Source organism: Schistocerca piceifrons, chromosome 3, assembly GCF_021461385.2.
Source record: "Schistocerca piceifrons isolate TAMUIC-IGC-003096 chromosome 3, iqSchPice1.1, whole genome shotgun sequence".
NCBI lineage: Eukaryota > Metazoa > Arthropoda > Insecta > Orthoptera > Acrididae > Schistocerca > Schistocerca piceifrons.
In genome coordinates, this window is record NC_060140.1 from 801,059,020 (window position 1) to 801,076,462 (window position 17,443).

Below are 17,443 nucleotides of genomic sequence, written 5' to 3' on the forward strand. Positions count from 1 at the left end.
CGAAGTGGACGACGCACAAGTTACCCATACCGCTTTAAACGGCGACGGACAGTCACCCCTGATGTGTTCCACTGTTCCACTGTTGGGCCAGAGCCGAGGAGGACGCAGAGCTGTCCTGAAGTGCCATTCGTTTGAGAAGTCAGTCTTATCGGCGGATGGTCTGGATGGTGCGACGCGCGGTTAGAGGCGCCATGTCACTAATCTTGCGGCCCATCCCACCGGAGGTTCGAGTCCTCCCTCGGGCATGGGCGTGAGTGTTGTCCTTAGCGTTAAGTTAGCTTAAGTAGTGTGTAACTCTAGGGCCCGATGATCTCAGCAGTTTGGTCCCTTAGGAATTCACACACATTTGGACATTTGATGGGGCGACCTGACCTATCTCGTTGTGTTCTACGGCCTTCTGTGAACCATTCTGCACACACCGGTTGCACTGCCGAAACACCTTGTCACATGCGAACAGCAATTTCCCGGATTCAGGAGTGGATGCATCACATTCTCTCATGCCAATAACCCATCCTCTTTCAAACTCACTAATTTGACGGTACGGTTCGCGCATGCGTCCGCAAGGCAACCTGCAAGTGTCCTCAAGTCACATTTATCCATTACGTTCCGTTTATAGAAAAAAAGAGGGGCGTGGAATATTTTACCGGTAATTGGTGTTGCCACCGCGATATCGATGTTCACCTTGAGCCCTCGCGTTGACGTGGTTCAAATGCTAATTACTTCTGCAGAAAATACTAATGTACATATCCTGTGAATAAGAACGTACTATCTCTTGTCGTTGAAGGTGTTCTGGTTTTTTCTGAACATGAGTGTACTTTCCTCGCAGTGTCGCGTACCCAACAGGTCGCATTCAGTCTCGCGTTGGGCGATGATCACCACGCTTGGCGCATAAATGTACATACGGTATTATTTTCTAAGGAAAAGTTCTGTCAGTACTTTTTGGTCTTTTTTATCCCAAAATTTTAGAACCATTGATCGTAATCGTCTATCGTTCTATTCAGTTCGTCATTTGAATGTGCTTCTAAATAGCTGTGCACACTTTTCACGATGTTCCGATTGTCTGACGTAGCAGGAACAGGCACACAAATGTTGATTCCATTGCGAAATCATTCACCTCTGTCTACTCATACATCGATGCATTCTTTTAAGTTCTGGAAGGTCTTCGGCTCATCTTAATCTGACATAATTGGCATCGTGCACGCGTTATCATCAGCTGCTTCAAACCGATGCAGTGGTTCTGTAGGACCATCTCATACAGTAGAAACATTCCCATGCATGTCAATAATGTCGATTCAGTTTCAATATTCCCCGTTTTTTTTGAGTCACCTATCACTCTTCGGAGAATCCAGCATCATCATTACCACCATTTACTGCACATAAACCGGTGATTTAGGCCCGTGGCACAAGACGAAAAATATACAAAACAAAAATATAAAAACATCAACACATCCAGTACGCCGGCCGGTTATAGGCGCCGAGCGGTTATAGGCGCTACCGTCTGGAACCGCGCAACCGCTACGGTCGCAGGTTCGAATCCTGCCTCTGGCATGGATGTGTGTGATGTCCTTAGGTTAGTTAGGTTTAAGTAGTTCTGAGTTCTAGGGGACTGATGTGTGTGTTGTTGGGGTTTATGGGCGCTCAACATCGAGGTCATCAGCGCCCAGGGGACTGATGACCTCAGAAGTTAAGTCTCATAGTGCTCAGAACCATTTCAACCATTTTTTGAATATCCAGTACACCCTTCATGACTAAATAGAATTGTGATATAGCAAAATTGAGTGCATATGACGAAAACCGTTTTTAATGATAACCGGTACATTTATTCGTCAGAAACCTGAAAAATTACTTCGTTGACTATACTTATCTCGTTTAAAAGGAAAATTATATAAAATTACGTAGTACTGTGTCACAGCCGCAGTATTATTTCTTGTTAACCGATTTTTTTGTGTTAACTCCTTACATATTTAAGATTTGTTACTAGAATTGGGAAATAGCTTCAAAAATTTAAAGAAAATTAAGCTACTGTTCTCGGACGAAGTAGGATGGCTTAGGAAATCGTATAGTTAATGGTAGACTGGCCGTATACAGGCAAGCTGAGCGACCGCCACCGATAACGTGCGTCGCGGGTTGCGTCCCCAAATAGCGTAGGCGCTGCCTCAGAGCCGCTTGCCCGCAGAAATCACAAGACACGACGATGTGCGCATGCGCAGATGAGCCGCGGCGCCTTCCGTCGGCGGTCCAGCTGCCCTTGCCGCCAGTCGCTCGCTGGCCGCGAAGCGCAACGGCGGGTGGAGACCAGTAGCCGGCGACAAGAGCGTGGTGACTGCGACGACGGCGCCTGCGTAGCGAGGGCGCGGAACGCAACAAGCAGCTGCGCTCACGCCATCTCCGTCTCCGGACAGTGTCATTGCCACATTAGAAGAGCTTGCACAGTTTAACGGGAACCGCGGGACATTTCGGCTGGTACAGCATACAGTGTGAAATGGAATGGTTTTTTCTTTTTTGGACAATGATCAAGTGCTGAAGACGCTGAATCTGTAACAGTGCAGAGGAGAGTGTGATTTTGTTTCTTTTCGTACAACAAATCTTTTTCCAAGCCCTTTCTCGATAAGGACATCTTCATAAACCGTTGACAGTAAAACTGCCTCCTAATCGATCAAATGTTTAGGGCACAAGATTTGTCTTCGTGACCAGAGTAAGAGAGGTGCAGTCAAAAGCATTTTTATTCTTGCAGACTTTGTAGCAGGTGGATAGTGTAGCCAACGGATCATAACTTTCTTAATTATTCTGAAACAGTTTAGGGAGAGCTTAGTCCTAAATTTATGAACGGACGTAGCTGATACAGTGATGCGATTGTCAAATATGGAAGTGTTTTACACCATCAAATATAGGTAACAGTAAGAGCCGCAGGTTAACAAAGAAAGTTCTGGTGAAGAAGGTTGCTTATGTGATCTGTTATCTGAGGAATTTCTCGTTGTCCTACGAAGCTGTAGCTTACAAGATAGCACATATTTTATGACTGTTCGGAGGAGATATGTGAATAAGTGGATATTCAACCACTGGTCGACAGGATGATGAACTGAGATTGGAGCCTTCATTTGATCTTGTAGTATTGGAGTAATTTTGCTGGCAATAATGGATGCAGAATTTGAGTTACGCGAGGGACTGGACGGCAACGGAACGCAGTGGGGCGGCGACGAGGACCCCATGCAGAAGCGGCCCGTGCAGGCGCTGTTCGGGCTGCTGTACCTGGTCATCTTCACGGTGGGCACGTGCGGCAACGCGCTCGTCTGCTTCGTGGTGGCGCGCAACCGCAGCATGCAGACGGTGACGAACCTGTTCATCAGCAACCTGGCGCTCTCCGACATCCTGCTGTGCGCGCTCTGCGTGCCCTTCACGCCGCTCTACACCTTCTACGGGCGCTGGGTGTTCGGCAGCGCGCTCTGCCACACGGTGGCCTTCGCCCAGGGCACCAGCGTCTACATCTCGACGCTGACGCTGACGGCGATCGCCGTGGACCGCTTCTACGTGATCGTGCACCCGTTCCGGCCGCGCATGCGCGCCTCCACGTGCCTGGCGATCGTGTGCGCCGTGTGGGCGGCGTCGCTGGCCGCGACGCTGCCCTACGGCGTCTTCATGGAGCACCGCCTGCGCGCCGGCAGCCACTTTTGCGAGGAGAGCTGGCCGTCGGAGACGGTGCGCCAGGCCTTCGGCGGCGTCACCTTCGCCATGCAGTTCGTGGCGCCGTTCCTCGCCATCTCCGTCTGCTACACCAAGATCTGGCTGCGGCTGCGCCACCAGGCGCGCACCAAGCCGGGCGCCAAGACGTCGCGGAAGGAGGAGGCCGACCGCGAGCGCAAGCGCCGCACCAACCGCATGCTGGTCGCCATGGTGGTCGTCTTCGGCACCTGCTGGATGCCGCTCAACCTCGTCAACCTCGCCAACGACCTGTACATCCCGATCGGCCACTGGCGCTACTTCAACCTGTGCTTCTTCGTGGTGCACGCGCTCGCCATGAGCTCCACCTGCTACAACCCGTTCCTGTACGCCTGGCTGAACGAGAACTTCCGCAAGGAGTTCCGGCGCGTGGTGCCGTGCTGCATGCGCGCCGGCCGCGCGCCGCGGCAGGGCTTCGCCGGCGCCGGCACCTCGATGGGTGGCCAGTCCGTGCAGACGGCCCTGCAGACGTCCAACTCGCTGCTGCCCGACGTCGTCTCCACCGACTCGGACCCCGCCCCCGCACCCTCTCCCTGCGCCGGCTACTGCGCCAACGACGAGCAGGTCCGCTTCTCCGGGATCGAGAACAAGGTGCTGGACGTGTCGCCTTCCATTTAGGTGAGCGCAACAATTCTAGCACCAAGTTTTTGTATGTCTGTCCTTGTGCCAGGAGGTCTGGGAGACTAAGGCCGTTCACAATCGTAAGAAAAAGTGACTCCCACAGCCGTCCTTACGTTCTCATTTATAGTATAGCTAACAATTCCGACACTTCAGTGCACCATCTTCAGGCCTTAGTTGATGCTGAAGGGGTTATCACGATCCATATATTTCACGAAATAAGTGTCAGAACTACAAAGATCGAAACTTGTCTAGCTTGAAGAGGCAAACCAGAAGGCGCTATGGTTGGACAGCTAGATGGCGCTGCCATAGGACAAACGGATATCAACTGCGTTTTTTTTTAATAGGAACCCCCATTTTTATTACATATTTGTGTAGTACGTAAATAAATATGAATGTTTTAGTAGGACCACTTTTTCGCTTTGTGATGGATGGCGCTATAATAGTCACAAACATATGGCTCACAATTTTAGACGAACAGTTAGTAACAGGTAGGTTTTTAAATTAAAATACAGAAGGTAGGTACGTTTTAACACTTTATTTCGGTTCTTCCAATGTGATACATGTACCTTTATGAACTCGTCGTTTCGGAGAACGCATGCTGTTACAGCGTGATTACCTGTAAATACCACATTAATGCAATAAATGCTCAAAACGATGTCAATCACCCTCAGTGCACTTGACAATACGTGTAACGACATTCCTCTCAACAGCGAGTAGTTCGCCTTCCGTAATGTTCGCACATGCATTGACAGTGCGCTGACGCATGTTGTCAGGCGTTGTCGGTGGATCACGTCAGCAAATATCCTTCAACTTTCCTCACAGTAAGAAATCTGGGGACGTCAGATCCGGTGAACGAGCGGGCCATGGTATGGTGCTTGGACGACCAATCCACCTGTCATGAAATATGCTATTCGATACCGCTTCAACCACACACGAGCTATATGCCGGACATCCATCACGTTGGAAGTACATCGCCATTCTGTCATGCAGTGAAACATCTTGTAGTGACATCACTAGAAAATGACGTGGAAATCAGCATACATTGCACCATTTAGATTGCCATCGAGAAAATGGGGGCCAATTATCCTTCCTCCCATAATGCCGCACCATACATTAACCCGCCAAGGTCGCTGATATTCCACTTGTCGCAGCCATCGTGGATTTTCCGTTGCCCAATAGTGCATATTATGCCGGTTTACGTTACCGCTGTTGGTGAATAACGCTTCGTCTCTAAATAGAACGCGTGTAAAAAATCTGTCATCGTCTCATAATTTCTCTTGTGCCCAGTGGTTGAACTGTACACGACGTTCAAAGTCGTCGCAATTCCTGGTGCATAGAAACATGTTGATGTAGCATTCTCAACACCGACGTTTTTGAGATTCCCAATTCTCACTCAATTTGTCCGCTACTGATGTGCGAATTAGCCGCGACAGCAGCTAAAACACCTACTTGGGCATCATCATTTGTTGCAGGTCGTGGTTGACGTTTCACATGTGGCTGAACACTTTCTGTTTCCTTAAATAACGTAACTATCCGGCGAACTGTTCGGACACTTGGATGATGTCGTCCAGGATACTGAGCAGCATACATAGCACACGCCCGTTGGGAATTTTGATCACGATAGCCTTACATCAACACGATATCGACCTTTTCCGCAATTGGTGAACGGTCCATTTTAACACAGGTAACGTATCACGTAGCAAATACCGTCCGCCCTGCGGAATGATACGTCATACCACGTGCTTATACGTTTGTGACTATTACCGCGCCATCTATCATAATGCGAAAAAAGTGGTCCAACTAAAACATTCATATTTACGTACTACACGAATACGTAATAAAAAATGGGGATTCCTATTTAAAAAAAAAAACGTAGTTCATATCCGTTTGACCTATGCCAGCGCCATCTAGCGGGCCAACCATGGCGCCATCTGGTTTCCCCCTTCAAGCTAGGCGAGTTTCGTTCATTGTAGTTTTTTGTTTGATGCTCATTTCGTGATATATTTGGCCCGGTTACTATCATTGGACCACCCTGTATACGAAGCATTAGTGGCCAACAACTGGTTCACGCAGACTACCCCTAACTGTGATGTCGTCTTTCTAGTCTGCGTAAACTTGTTGTTAGCCACTGATGCATCGTACATATGGATCGTAATAACGTCTTCTCCATCAACTAAGACCTCAAGGTAGCCATACAACAAATGACATCCTAACGACGGCTGCAAGTGTTTCATTTTCTCACAGTTCTTGCACCATGTGTGTGCTGTAACATTGTTCCACAGATGCAACAAAATTTAAAGGATGGCATCATGCATCCACCATAAGTTGTTTTCAGTAGTACAGGGTGTTCAGAAATTTCTGTTACGAACATATTGGACTTGTAGAGGAAGTGAATACATAATATTTTGAACAGGTACCCATTTTCGGAAATGTCATTCAAAGACACTACAAAATGTCAAAATCATAGGCGCTCGAGCCTGTAATGTACGTATATACAGGGGATATTGGAGAAGCATAAATGTATCAATTTGAGGTAGGGGCCCCTGTATCGGGAATAAACGAGTCGAAAGGTATAAGTGGAAACCGTTCTGATACCTATGACAGTGGAATATATGTACTGATAATGTTGTTGCTAAGACTGTAGGGTATGCAACTTTCAGAAGCGGTAGTATGGACCAAAACAAAGAAAAAATTTGCAGTAAATATGGGATCTAAGATGCATATCAAAGGAGCTATGTGCACTTGTTCATCTTCTCTACTGGGGAAACACATCTCCTTTACTGAACAAGTCCTCATAGCTCTGGAGGAATTCATTGTAGAGCCCAAATTTACTGCACATTTTTTCTTGTTTCGGTCATTGCTACCAGCTCTGGAAGTTGCTTACCCTACAATCTTAGCAACAACGGTACCAGTACATGTATTTCACGGTCAAAGATATAAGAACGGTATCCGCTTATAGCTTCAACTCATTCGTTTCTGGTACACGGATCTCTACCTCAATGTGATACGTTTATCCTCCTTCTCCATCATCCTAGGAAGTTTGTAACATCGTCACAGAGTAACCCTGTATTTTCACACAATTACAACCGTCGGCGCCTATAAATCTGACGCTCTGTAACGTCGTTGGGTGAGGTTTCCAGACGTTGATTCACATTAAAAAAAAAAAAAAAAAAAGGCTCTAAGCACTTTGGGACTTAACATCTGAGATCATCAGTCCCCTAGACTTACAACTACTTAAACCTAACTAACCTAAGGACAACACACATCCATACCCGAAGAAGGATTCGAACCTGCGACCGTAGCAGCCGCGTGGTTTCGGACTGAAGCGCCTAAAACCGCTCGACCACAACGGCCGGCTCGTATTCAAAATATCATGTACTTACTCCCGTCAACAAGTCCGAGAATTTCGTAATGTCCGGTGAATGTCATCTTCAGGTCACGGATTAACACTAAATCAAGATAATAGTCGGAGATATCAAGGGGTGTAGGCTCCTTATGCCACCTTTCGAAAATATTGTATCTATTCTGTTATTTTATATTTTAAAATTTTGAAAAAATATTTAATGTTTATGATGAATTCTTCTACCAGCATCCACAAAGCTTTAAATATTTCAGTTAACTTAAGCCAGAAACTTAAGCACTAGTAAGAGATGTTACTGTCCAACTAAATGTCCTACTCAATATTTTCCGGTTCAACATCATAGATACATGTCAGTATCTGTTTAAAAAGCTTGTTTTGGGTATACGTCAATAACAAACGAAATTTGATTTTTCTGCTGTGTCCAACAAAACTTGATTTTTCTGCGGTGAGCGTGAAGTATCCGCACCCTTGCTCCTCCCCCCCCCCCCCCCCTCCCGACCACTGGTAGTACATGACACTGAAAGTAACCTGATATTGCTAAATTTGTGCTAAAAGATATTTTAAGGCTCTGGATTCTACTTACCGTACTTACGTATCAGTCGACAACAATGAGCGAATTGTTTAATTTTTTAGAGTGGCTATAACCTCCCCCCCCCCCAACCACCCTCCCTCTTGGTAATGCGCATTATGGAAATTATGGAAAATACGTTGATATTGCTAGATTTAAAGGAAGCTTTCTCGATGAGACATCTATAACTAAAACTTAAACATACTGTATTGATATGTCCTCAGAGTCTTCGATGGTTGTGTGCTTCAGAAAGTTGTTCTAAGTTCACAAGGCACTTGACTTTGAAACAAGCACTCGAGATTTCCACAGCTGTCTCCGCCACCGTCATCTGGAAAATTAAAATCACTGCTGTTAACTGCTGATGATAGTGGTGCACACAGCTATCGAAAGCTCGAGTGTTTTACTTGAATTGACACGACTTGTAAATGATGATTTCATTCAGACAACAGTGATGTTCCACGGTAGTATTTATTTTATAGTTAGTTATGAAGCAGTTTTCGGCTTGCTGTCCCATTCTCAGGCAACTTAATAGCCCCATTGCAATTTTCTGCTCTGCCATCAGCTGTAATGTCAATACCAATTTATAGGCAATCTGTTTCAACGATACACTTCATCACCAGGCCCCCTGGATGTATAGTGGCTGAATTTTCCCGAAAGACAGTCCCACGTGAAAATAACCGATATTTCCCTCAGCTCTTGTAGTAAGCTCTTCTGTTTGCGGTCTCAGGGCGTCTTTTTGGAAATTTCAGCCGCTATACGTTCAGGAGACCTGATGATGATGAAGTGTATCGTCGCAAAAGATTGCCAATAAATTCGTACTGACATTACAGCTGACGGTAGTTTTGAAAATTTTAATGATCCTATCGTCTGCTGTACCCTCCCGCTACTTAACAAGGATCGATTTGCCTAAAGTTATAATTCGATCTTTAATCTACACATCAGTAACCATTTATAGAGATTTTTATACTTTTTTTCCGAAGATATGTGATCTTTTACAGCTATAGATGTATGCAAAAATGCAAGTATAATGAAATTCGCAAGTTAGCTATGAACAGACCGGCCCATTTGGCCGTGCGGTCTAACGTACGGCTTTCCGGGCGGGAAGGAGCGCCTGGTACCCGGCACGAATCCGCCCGGCGGATCTGTGTCGAGGTCTACTGAACCGGCCAGTCTGTGAATGGTTTTTAGGCGGTTTTCCATCTGCCTCGGTGAATGCGGGCTAGTTCCCCTAATTCCGCCTTAGTTACACTATGTCGGCGCTTGCTGCGCAAACAAGTTCTCCACGTACGCGTACACCACCATTACTCTACCACGCAAACATAGGGCTTACGCCGGCCGGAGTGGCCGTGCGGTTCTAGGCGCTACAGTCTGGAGCCGAGAGACCGCTACAGTCGCAGGTTCGAATCCTGCCTGGGGCATGGAAGTGTGTGATGTCCTTAGGTTAGTTAGATTTAATTAGTTCTGAGTTCTAGGCAACTGATGACCTCAGAAGTTAAGTCGAATAGTGCTCAGAGCCATTTGAACCGTAAGGGTTACACTCGTCTGGTGGGAGACGTTCTCTGGGGGGGAGGGGGGGTTTCCACCGGGGGCCGAACCGCACAATAACCCTGGGTTCGGTGTGGGGCGGCGGAGGAGTGAAGTGGACTGCGGTAGTCGTCGTGGGGTTGTGGACCACTGCGGCTGCGGCGGGGACGGAGCCTCTCCGTCGTTTCTAGGTCCCCGGTTCATCTGTAAAGGAGACCGCTTATAAAACACTAATGCGACCTATTCTTGAGTACTGCTCGAGCGTTTGGGATCCCTATCACGTCGGATTGAGGGAGGACATAGAAGCAATTCAGAGGCGGGCTGCTAGATTTGTTACTGGTAGGTTTGATCATCACGCGAGTGTTACGGAAATGCTTCTGAAACTCGGGTGGGAGTCTCTACAGGAAAAGAGGCGTTCTTTTCGTGAATCGCTACTGAGGAAATTTAGAGAACCAGCATTTGAGGCTGACTGCAGAACAATTTTACTGCCGCCAAGTTACATTTCGCAGAAAGACCACAAAGATAAGATAAGATGAGTGAGTTTAGGACTCGTACAGAGGCATATAGGCAGTCATTTTTCCCTCGTTCTGTTTGGGAGTGGAACAGGGAGAGAAGATGCTAGTTGTGGTACGAGGTACCCTCCACCACGCACCGTATAGTCAATTGCGGAGTATGTATGTAGATGTAGATGTATATGTAGAAATGTGTCTTTAATGAAAGACGTATTGATGTAGCTACACCATCAATTGCTACAAGAATTTATTCAGGTGATATTAGTTTCAGTACATAAGGCGCATCTCCTGGCACTATTTAAAAATACTGTGTAGCACTTTAAACAAGACTGCCTTAAAACTGACTTAAACAGGCAAGTATCAGTGTTTATATTGCTTGATTCTAAAACACGTCTGATTTTAGAGTCATATGTACTGTCGCTGCGAAGGCAACATCCACACTTCTTGTGAGGACTACACGGCAAGCATCCCCTGAAGTGAAAACCTTCGTCAGTCGGAAAGTTACAACTTGAGAATAACTTGAGAAGGTTAGTGATGTATGTAGAATGTTGTGATTCGCAAATATGGTTAACACTAGTGTCTCAGACGAAGCTTCGCGTGCAGTATCAAGCCCACAGCTCGCTCAAGAATTGTACAGTATGTGATCAAAAGTTTCCGTACACATTTTAGTGGAGATACCACCCTTCGCCTTTATGAAGGCTTGAATTCACTGGGTACACTTTCAGTGATGTGTCCGAAGGACTCTGGAGGAATGGCAGCACATTCTTCCTCACGATCCGAAACCAAATAAGGTACAGATATTGGAAACTGGGGGTTTGCAGCTGCCTCAGCGTTCTAACTCATCCCATATATTTTCTTTGTGTTCACGTCGGGACTCTGGACAGACCTATCCATTTCAGTAACGTCATTATCCATAGGTCATTGCCTCATATGTGCTGCTTTATAAGAGGTGCATTGTCATCGTCTCCGAAATGTTCCTCTACAGTAAGAAGTACACAGTGCTGTAGGACGTGTTGCACATTTAATGCTTTCTTAAGTTCAATTAGGAAAAAAGTCCCAACCACTTCATCACTCCATATCACTTGTTTTCAGATCCACTCTCCAGTGGCGTCACTCTTTATGTCACTCCAAGCAACGCTTGACACTGTTGATGTAAATGTGTAGGTTATGAGGAGCTGCTCGATCACTGTATTCCATTCTTTTAACTCCCTGCCGAAAGCCATTGTGGTATGAGCGCAGGCTGAAAAGTGATGAACAAATGCATGTAGAACAGAAACAACACAGCTCCGACGTTCAGGCAAAATGTACATTCAAGTAGAATGCTTAAGCTTCAGAATCATATATTTATTTGTCAGCATAGTCATCGTTAAGACTAACACTTTCCTCTCAACGTGTAACAAGCTTTTTCATTCTGTCACTGCAAAATTCGTCCGACTTAGGAAACCGACCACTTAAAATTTTCTGTGCGAGCCCTAATTTCTCGTATTTTATCGTGATGATCATTTCTGCCTATGTAGGTGAGTGCCAATAGAATGTTTCCGCGATAGGAGGAGAAAATTGGTGATGAGAACATCGCATCTCAATGAAAAACGCCTTTGTTTTAATGATTGACACTCCTTTTCACGTGCCATGTCTGTGGCACTATCTCCCCTACTTCGCGATAATCCAAAACGAGCTGCTCGTCTTTGAACTATTTCGATGTCATCCGTCGGTCCCACGTGATGCGGATCCTACACCACACAGCAATACTCCAGACTAGGACGGACAAGCGTAGTGTAATCAGTCTCTTTAGTAGACCCGTTGCACCATTTAAGTGTTCTGCCAATGAATCGCAGTCTTTGATTTGCTCTACCCACAACATTATCTATGTGATTGTTCCAATATAGATTATTTGTAATTGTAATCCCGAAGTACTTAGTTGAGTTTACTGCCTTCAGATTTATGTGACTCATCGCGTAATCGAAATTTAACGGATTTCTTTTAGTATCAGAATAGCTTCTCACTTTTCTATATTCAGAGTCAATTGCCATTTTTCGCACCATAGAGATATCTTATCTAAATCATTTTGCAATTCCATTTGGCCATCTGATGACTTCTAAGACGGTACATGACAGCATTATCTGCAAACAATCTAAGAGGGCTACTCAGATTGTCTCCTATGTCGTTAATATTGATCAGGAACAATAGAGAGCCTATAACACTTCTTTGGGGAATACCGGATATCACTTCTGTTTTACTCGATGACTTTCCGTCTAGTACTACGAAATGTGACCTTTCAGAGAGGAAATCACGGATCCAATCGCACAACCGAGGATATATTCCAGGGCACGCAATTTGGTTAGAGGACGCTTGTAAGGAACGGTGTCTAAGTCCTTCTGCAAATCTAAAAATAAGGAATCAATTTGACATCCCCTGTCAATAGCACTCATTAGATCATGAGTATAAAGAAGTAATTGTGTTTCACAAGAACGATATTTTCTGAATCCGTGCTATGTGTCAATAAGTCGTTTTCTTCGAGGTAATTCACAACGTTCCAAAACCCTACTGGAAATCGACGTTAGTGATATGGGCCCGTAATTCAGCGGATTACTCCTACATAGCACTAGAACATGTCTCCATACTCAATATACACCTGCTGAAAGCAATGCATTCAGACTGTGCGTGCATATCGAGGAGGAAGTTGTCTTCCATATTCTCAAAGTCATTCTATTTCGCGTTATACAAGCGTGTGCATTAATTTCAGCCTACCCTCATAGATGGACTGTTGACAGTACTTTACAACTCAGGACTGATTTCTTCAGCTGATTTTATGCGATTTTGTACAGCCACTTTCTGCAGAGGTCGCTGGGTCCTGTACATGTCGTATCTATAGTCTTTGCTTACGAGTGGTTGGTCCTTCGCGTTTCCACAATCAAGCCACCTATAGCGGACTTGGACGGCTTTAGTAGGGTGTAAATGTTTGTAATGGATTCTTTACTCAGGTGGCATCCAGTGATTAGACCACTTTGGAAATTACCCAGCTATCCTGAGGGAGCCATTCTGCTGTTTCTGCTCCTCTACTGACAACTCGATAGTCCCCGTCTCCTTTTATAGTGGCGAGTCTGCTCTCGTGATATCTAGTGGCAAGTTCCGTATTACAAAGGGTTATCCGGAGATTTTGATTGTATTTGGCGTCTTTCGTTCAAATGGCTCTGAGAGTAGATGTAGTAGCACTATGGGACTTAACATCTGAGGTCGTCAGTCCCCTGAAACTACTTAAATCTAAGTAACCTAAGGATATCACACACATCCATGCCCGAGGCAGGATTCGAACCTGCGACCGTAACAGTCATGCTGTTCCAGACTAAAGCGCCTAGAACCGCTCGGTCACACCGGCCGGCCTGGTGTCTTTCCAACGAGGACACAGATGTACCATTAAAAGTGTGTTAGTCACATGCTATATATACTGAAGTGACAAAAGTCATAGGTTAGGGTCATGCACATGCATACGTAAAAGGGCAGTGCAATGTCGGACCTGTCATTACTCAGGTGATTCACGTAAGGAGATTTCCAACGTGATTATGGCCGTACGACGGGAATTAACAGACTTTGAACGCCGAATGTAGTTGGAACTAGACGTATGGGATATTCCATTTTGGAAATCGTTAGGCAATTCTACATTACGAGATGCACAGTGACAAAATTCTGCCGAGAATACCAAATTTCAGGCATTATCTTTCATCACGGACTACGTAGTGGCCGACGGCCTTCACTTAAAGACCGAAAGCAGTGGCGTTCGCGTAGGGCTGTCAGTGCTAACAGGGAAGTAAAATGCGCGAAATATCACTGGAATCCACGTAGGACGTGCGAAGAACGTATCCATTAGCATAGTGCTGCTAAATTTGCCATTAATTTGCTATTTCAGCAGAAACCCAATGCAAGTGTCTTCGCTAACAGCACGACAGAAACTTCTTGGCAGGTTAAAACTGTGTGCCGGACCGAGACTCGAACTCGGGACCTTTGCCATTCGCGGGCAAGTGCTCTTCCAACTGAGCTACCCAAGCACGTCTCACGCCCCGTCCTCACAGCTTCACTTCTACCAGTACCTCGTCTCCTAGCTTCCAAACTTTACAGAAGCTCTCCTGCGAACCTTCCAGAACTAGCACTCCTGAAAGGATGGATATTGCGGAGACATGGCTTAGCCACAAGCTGGGGGATGTTTCCAGAATGAGATTTTCACTCTGCAGCGGAGTGTGCGCTGATATGAAACTTCCCGGCAGATTAAAACTGTGTGCCGGACCGAGACTCGAACTCGGGACCTTTGCCATTCACGGGCAAGTGCTCTACCAACTGAGCTACCCAAGCACGACTCACGCCCAATCCTCACAGCTTCAATTTCTGCCAGTACCTCGTGTCGTACCTTCCAAACTTTTTAGAAGCTCTCCTGCGAACCTTGCAGAACTTGCGCTCCTGAAAGATGGATATTGCGGAGACATGGCTTAGCCACAGCTTAGGGAATGTTTCCAGAATGAGATTTTCACTCTGCAGCGGAGTGTGCACTGATCTACCAGGAAGTTTCATATCAGCGCACGCTCCGCTGCAGAGTGAAAATCTCAATCTGGAAGCACGACAGAGCACCTGCTGGGCTCGTGATCGCATCGGTTGGACCCTAGGTGACTAGAAAACTTCGGCCTCGTCAGAGGACTCCAGATTCAGCTGGTAAGAGCTGATAATAGTGTTCGAATGTGCCACTGACTCATGATGCCGTAGACCAAGGTTGTCAACAAGACACTCTGCAACCTGGTGGTGGCTGCATAATGGTGCACGCTGTGTTATCATGGAATGAACTGGTTCCTCTGGTTCAAACGAACCGATCCTTGCTAAATGATTATGTTTGGCTACTTGGAAACCATTTACAGCCATTCATGGACTTCATGTTCCCAAACAACGATGGATGGCAATGCTCCATGTCACTAGGCCACAACTGTTCGTTGTTGGTTTGAATGAGGTTCTGGACAGTTCGAGCGAATGATTTGGTCACCCGTATCGCGCTATATGAATTCCATCGAACATTCGTGGGACACAATCGAGAGGTCAGTGCTTGCAGAAAATCCTGCACTGGCTACACTTTCGCAATCATGGAAGGCTACACAGGCAGCTTGGCTCAGTATATCAGCAGGGGACTTCCAACGACTTGTTGAGTCGGTGCCACATCGAGCTGGTTCACTACCCTGGGCCAAAGGAGGCGTGACACGAAATTAGGAGGTATCCCTTGACTTCTGTCATCTTGCTGTAAACATCGATGATGTTTCAGTCAGTATTTGGTCAACTCAGCTTAACAGCGCAGAAAACAAAATGCTATACAGAACTTTCGAGCAGTGCCACAAGACGTTCCACATAGAAATAAAACAATATGTCTTTGACGCCAACATCCTTCTTTCAAGTTCATAAAGTGTTATCAATGGTTGTTTTACACAGACTGCTTCTCTAAACATTGAAACACCTTTCGGCAGTTTTATGACGCCGTTTCTTCACCATGTTCAGAGGCTGCTTGACTCCTGTTGTTCTGACATCACCCACTTTCAATAATGATTCACAGGATTCTTTTGAGTGTTCGATCGGGTCATGTTATTGAGATCTACCTACAGGGATTTTTTTACTTAGTCGAGTCCACATTAGCAGGTACCCAAATCCACAACTCCCGCAGATACACTTATCTTGGAGCTATTTCGTCCACGATTCCAAGCCGACAGTTGCCTACAAACCTTACATGTTATTGAGGTTTGAATAGAAGACAAAAATAATACAAAGTATTTATTTATTATCAACATACTGCACCTACAACGGTGAGATGGTTGTCGATATAATTCTTCTGGGTATTTACAACGTTGTGATATTAAGAGCTACCTGTACTTATTTTCTGGCCTTCACTCGAGATTCTATTAGAAGATACTGAATACCACAACTCTTATCAGTATTTTGCAGTGAACACATTGTGCATAGTGGGGCGATCACTCTGTTGTAGAAATAATTCAAAAGCCAAGATCGCTTAAATACTGTTTACTGGATCATGATGGCACCTTTAGTGTGTTGGAATCGGTTATCCAGTAAACAGTATTTAAGTGATCTTGGCTTTTGAATTACTTCTCTTATCAGTATACACTGCTGACCACAGAAATTTTGACACCTAAAAGTAAATCTCAAATGAACAAGATGTGAACAACAAGCTTATTAGTTTTCCAAACGATTATCATTTCAGTGCATACGCTCCAATTGCTGTAATCCCAACGCCAACAATGAACATTGGAGTGCCACCACGCCGTCTTTTCAGAGGAGATCTGGTTCTGCATGGACCATCTCGATGAACACATCTGCATATGACTCATATCGCTAATGTCGATTTGCAGTAGGATTTTGGAACATATACTGTGTTCGAACATTAAGAGTTATATCGAAGAAAATGATTCACTGACAAAAAGATAACACGGATTCAGAAAATAGTCTTCTAGCGAAACAGAACTAGCTCCTTATTCTCGCGAAGTAACGACTGTTACCCATAGGGGATTTCAAATTTATTCCATATTTCTAGATTTCCGGAAGGCCATTGACACCGTTCGTGACAAGCGGTTTCTAATCATATCGCGTGCCTATAGACTCAGTTGCATGACTTGATTAGCGATTTCCTGTGAGAAAGATCACAGTTCGTAGTAATTAACGGGAAGTCATCGAGTAAAACAGAGGTGATAACCGGCGTTCGTCAAAGAAGTGTTTTGAGCCCTCTTCTGTTCCTGATCTACGAAACAATCTGAGGGTCCCACTTAGACGGTTTGCTGATGATGCTGCCATTTGTCGTGGTGTATAGTTATCAGATGATAAAAGGAAAAAGCAAAACGATTTAAACAATATATTCGTATGGTTCGAAAATTCCAAATACCGAAGAGTATGAAGTCATGATTGCTAAAACGAATCCGCTAAATTTCGATTACGTGACAAATCACATAAACCTAAAGATTGTAAATTCAACAAATACTTAGTTATTAAAGTTACAAATGACTTCATCTAGCATGATCACATAGATTATGTTGGGAGTAAAGCAAACCAAAGACTGCGATTTATTGGCGGAACACTTAGAACGTGCAACACGACTGTTAAAAGAAACTA

General features: G+C 45.3%; 1 protein-coding gene across 1 annotated transcript in view; it reads left to right on the plus strand.

Annotated features, from left to right (window-relative positions):
* Window positions 1-2,271: 2,271 nt before the first annotated feature.
* LOC124788002 (prolactin-releasing peptide receptor-like) overlaps window positions 2,272-17,443 on the plus strand; it is a 308,967-nt gene continuing 293,795 nt past the window's right edge. The window contains exon 1 of the mRNA XM_047255044.1: window positions 2,272-4,335. Within this exon, the coding sequence (XP_047111000.1) occupies window positions 3,136-4,335 (1,200 nt within the window). The 5' untranslated portion in view covers window positions 2,272-3,135. The remainder of the gene's footprint in view (window positions 4,336-17,443) is intronic.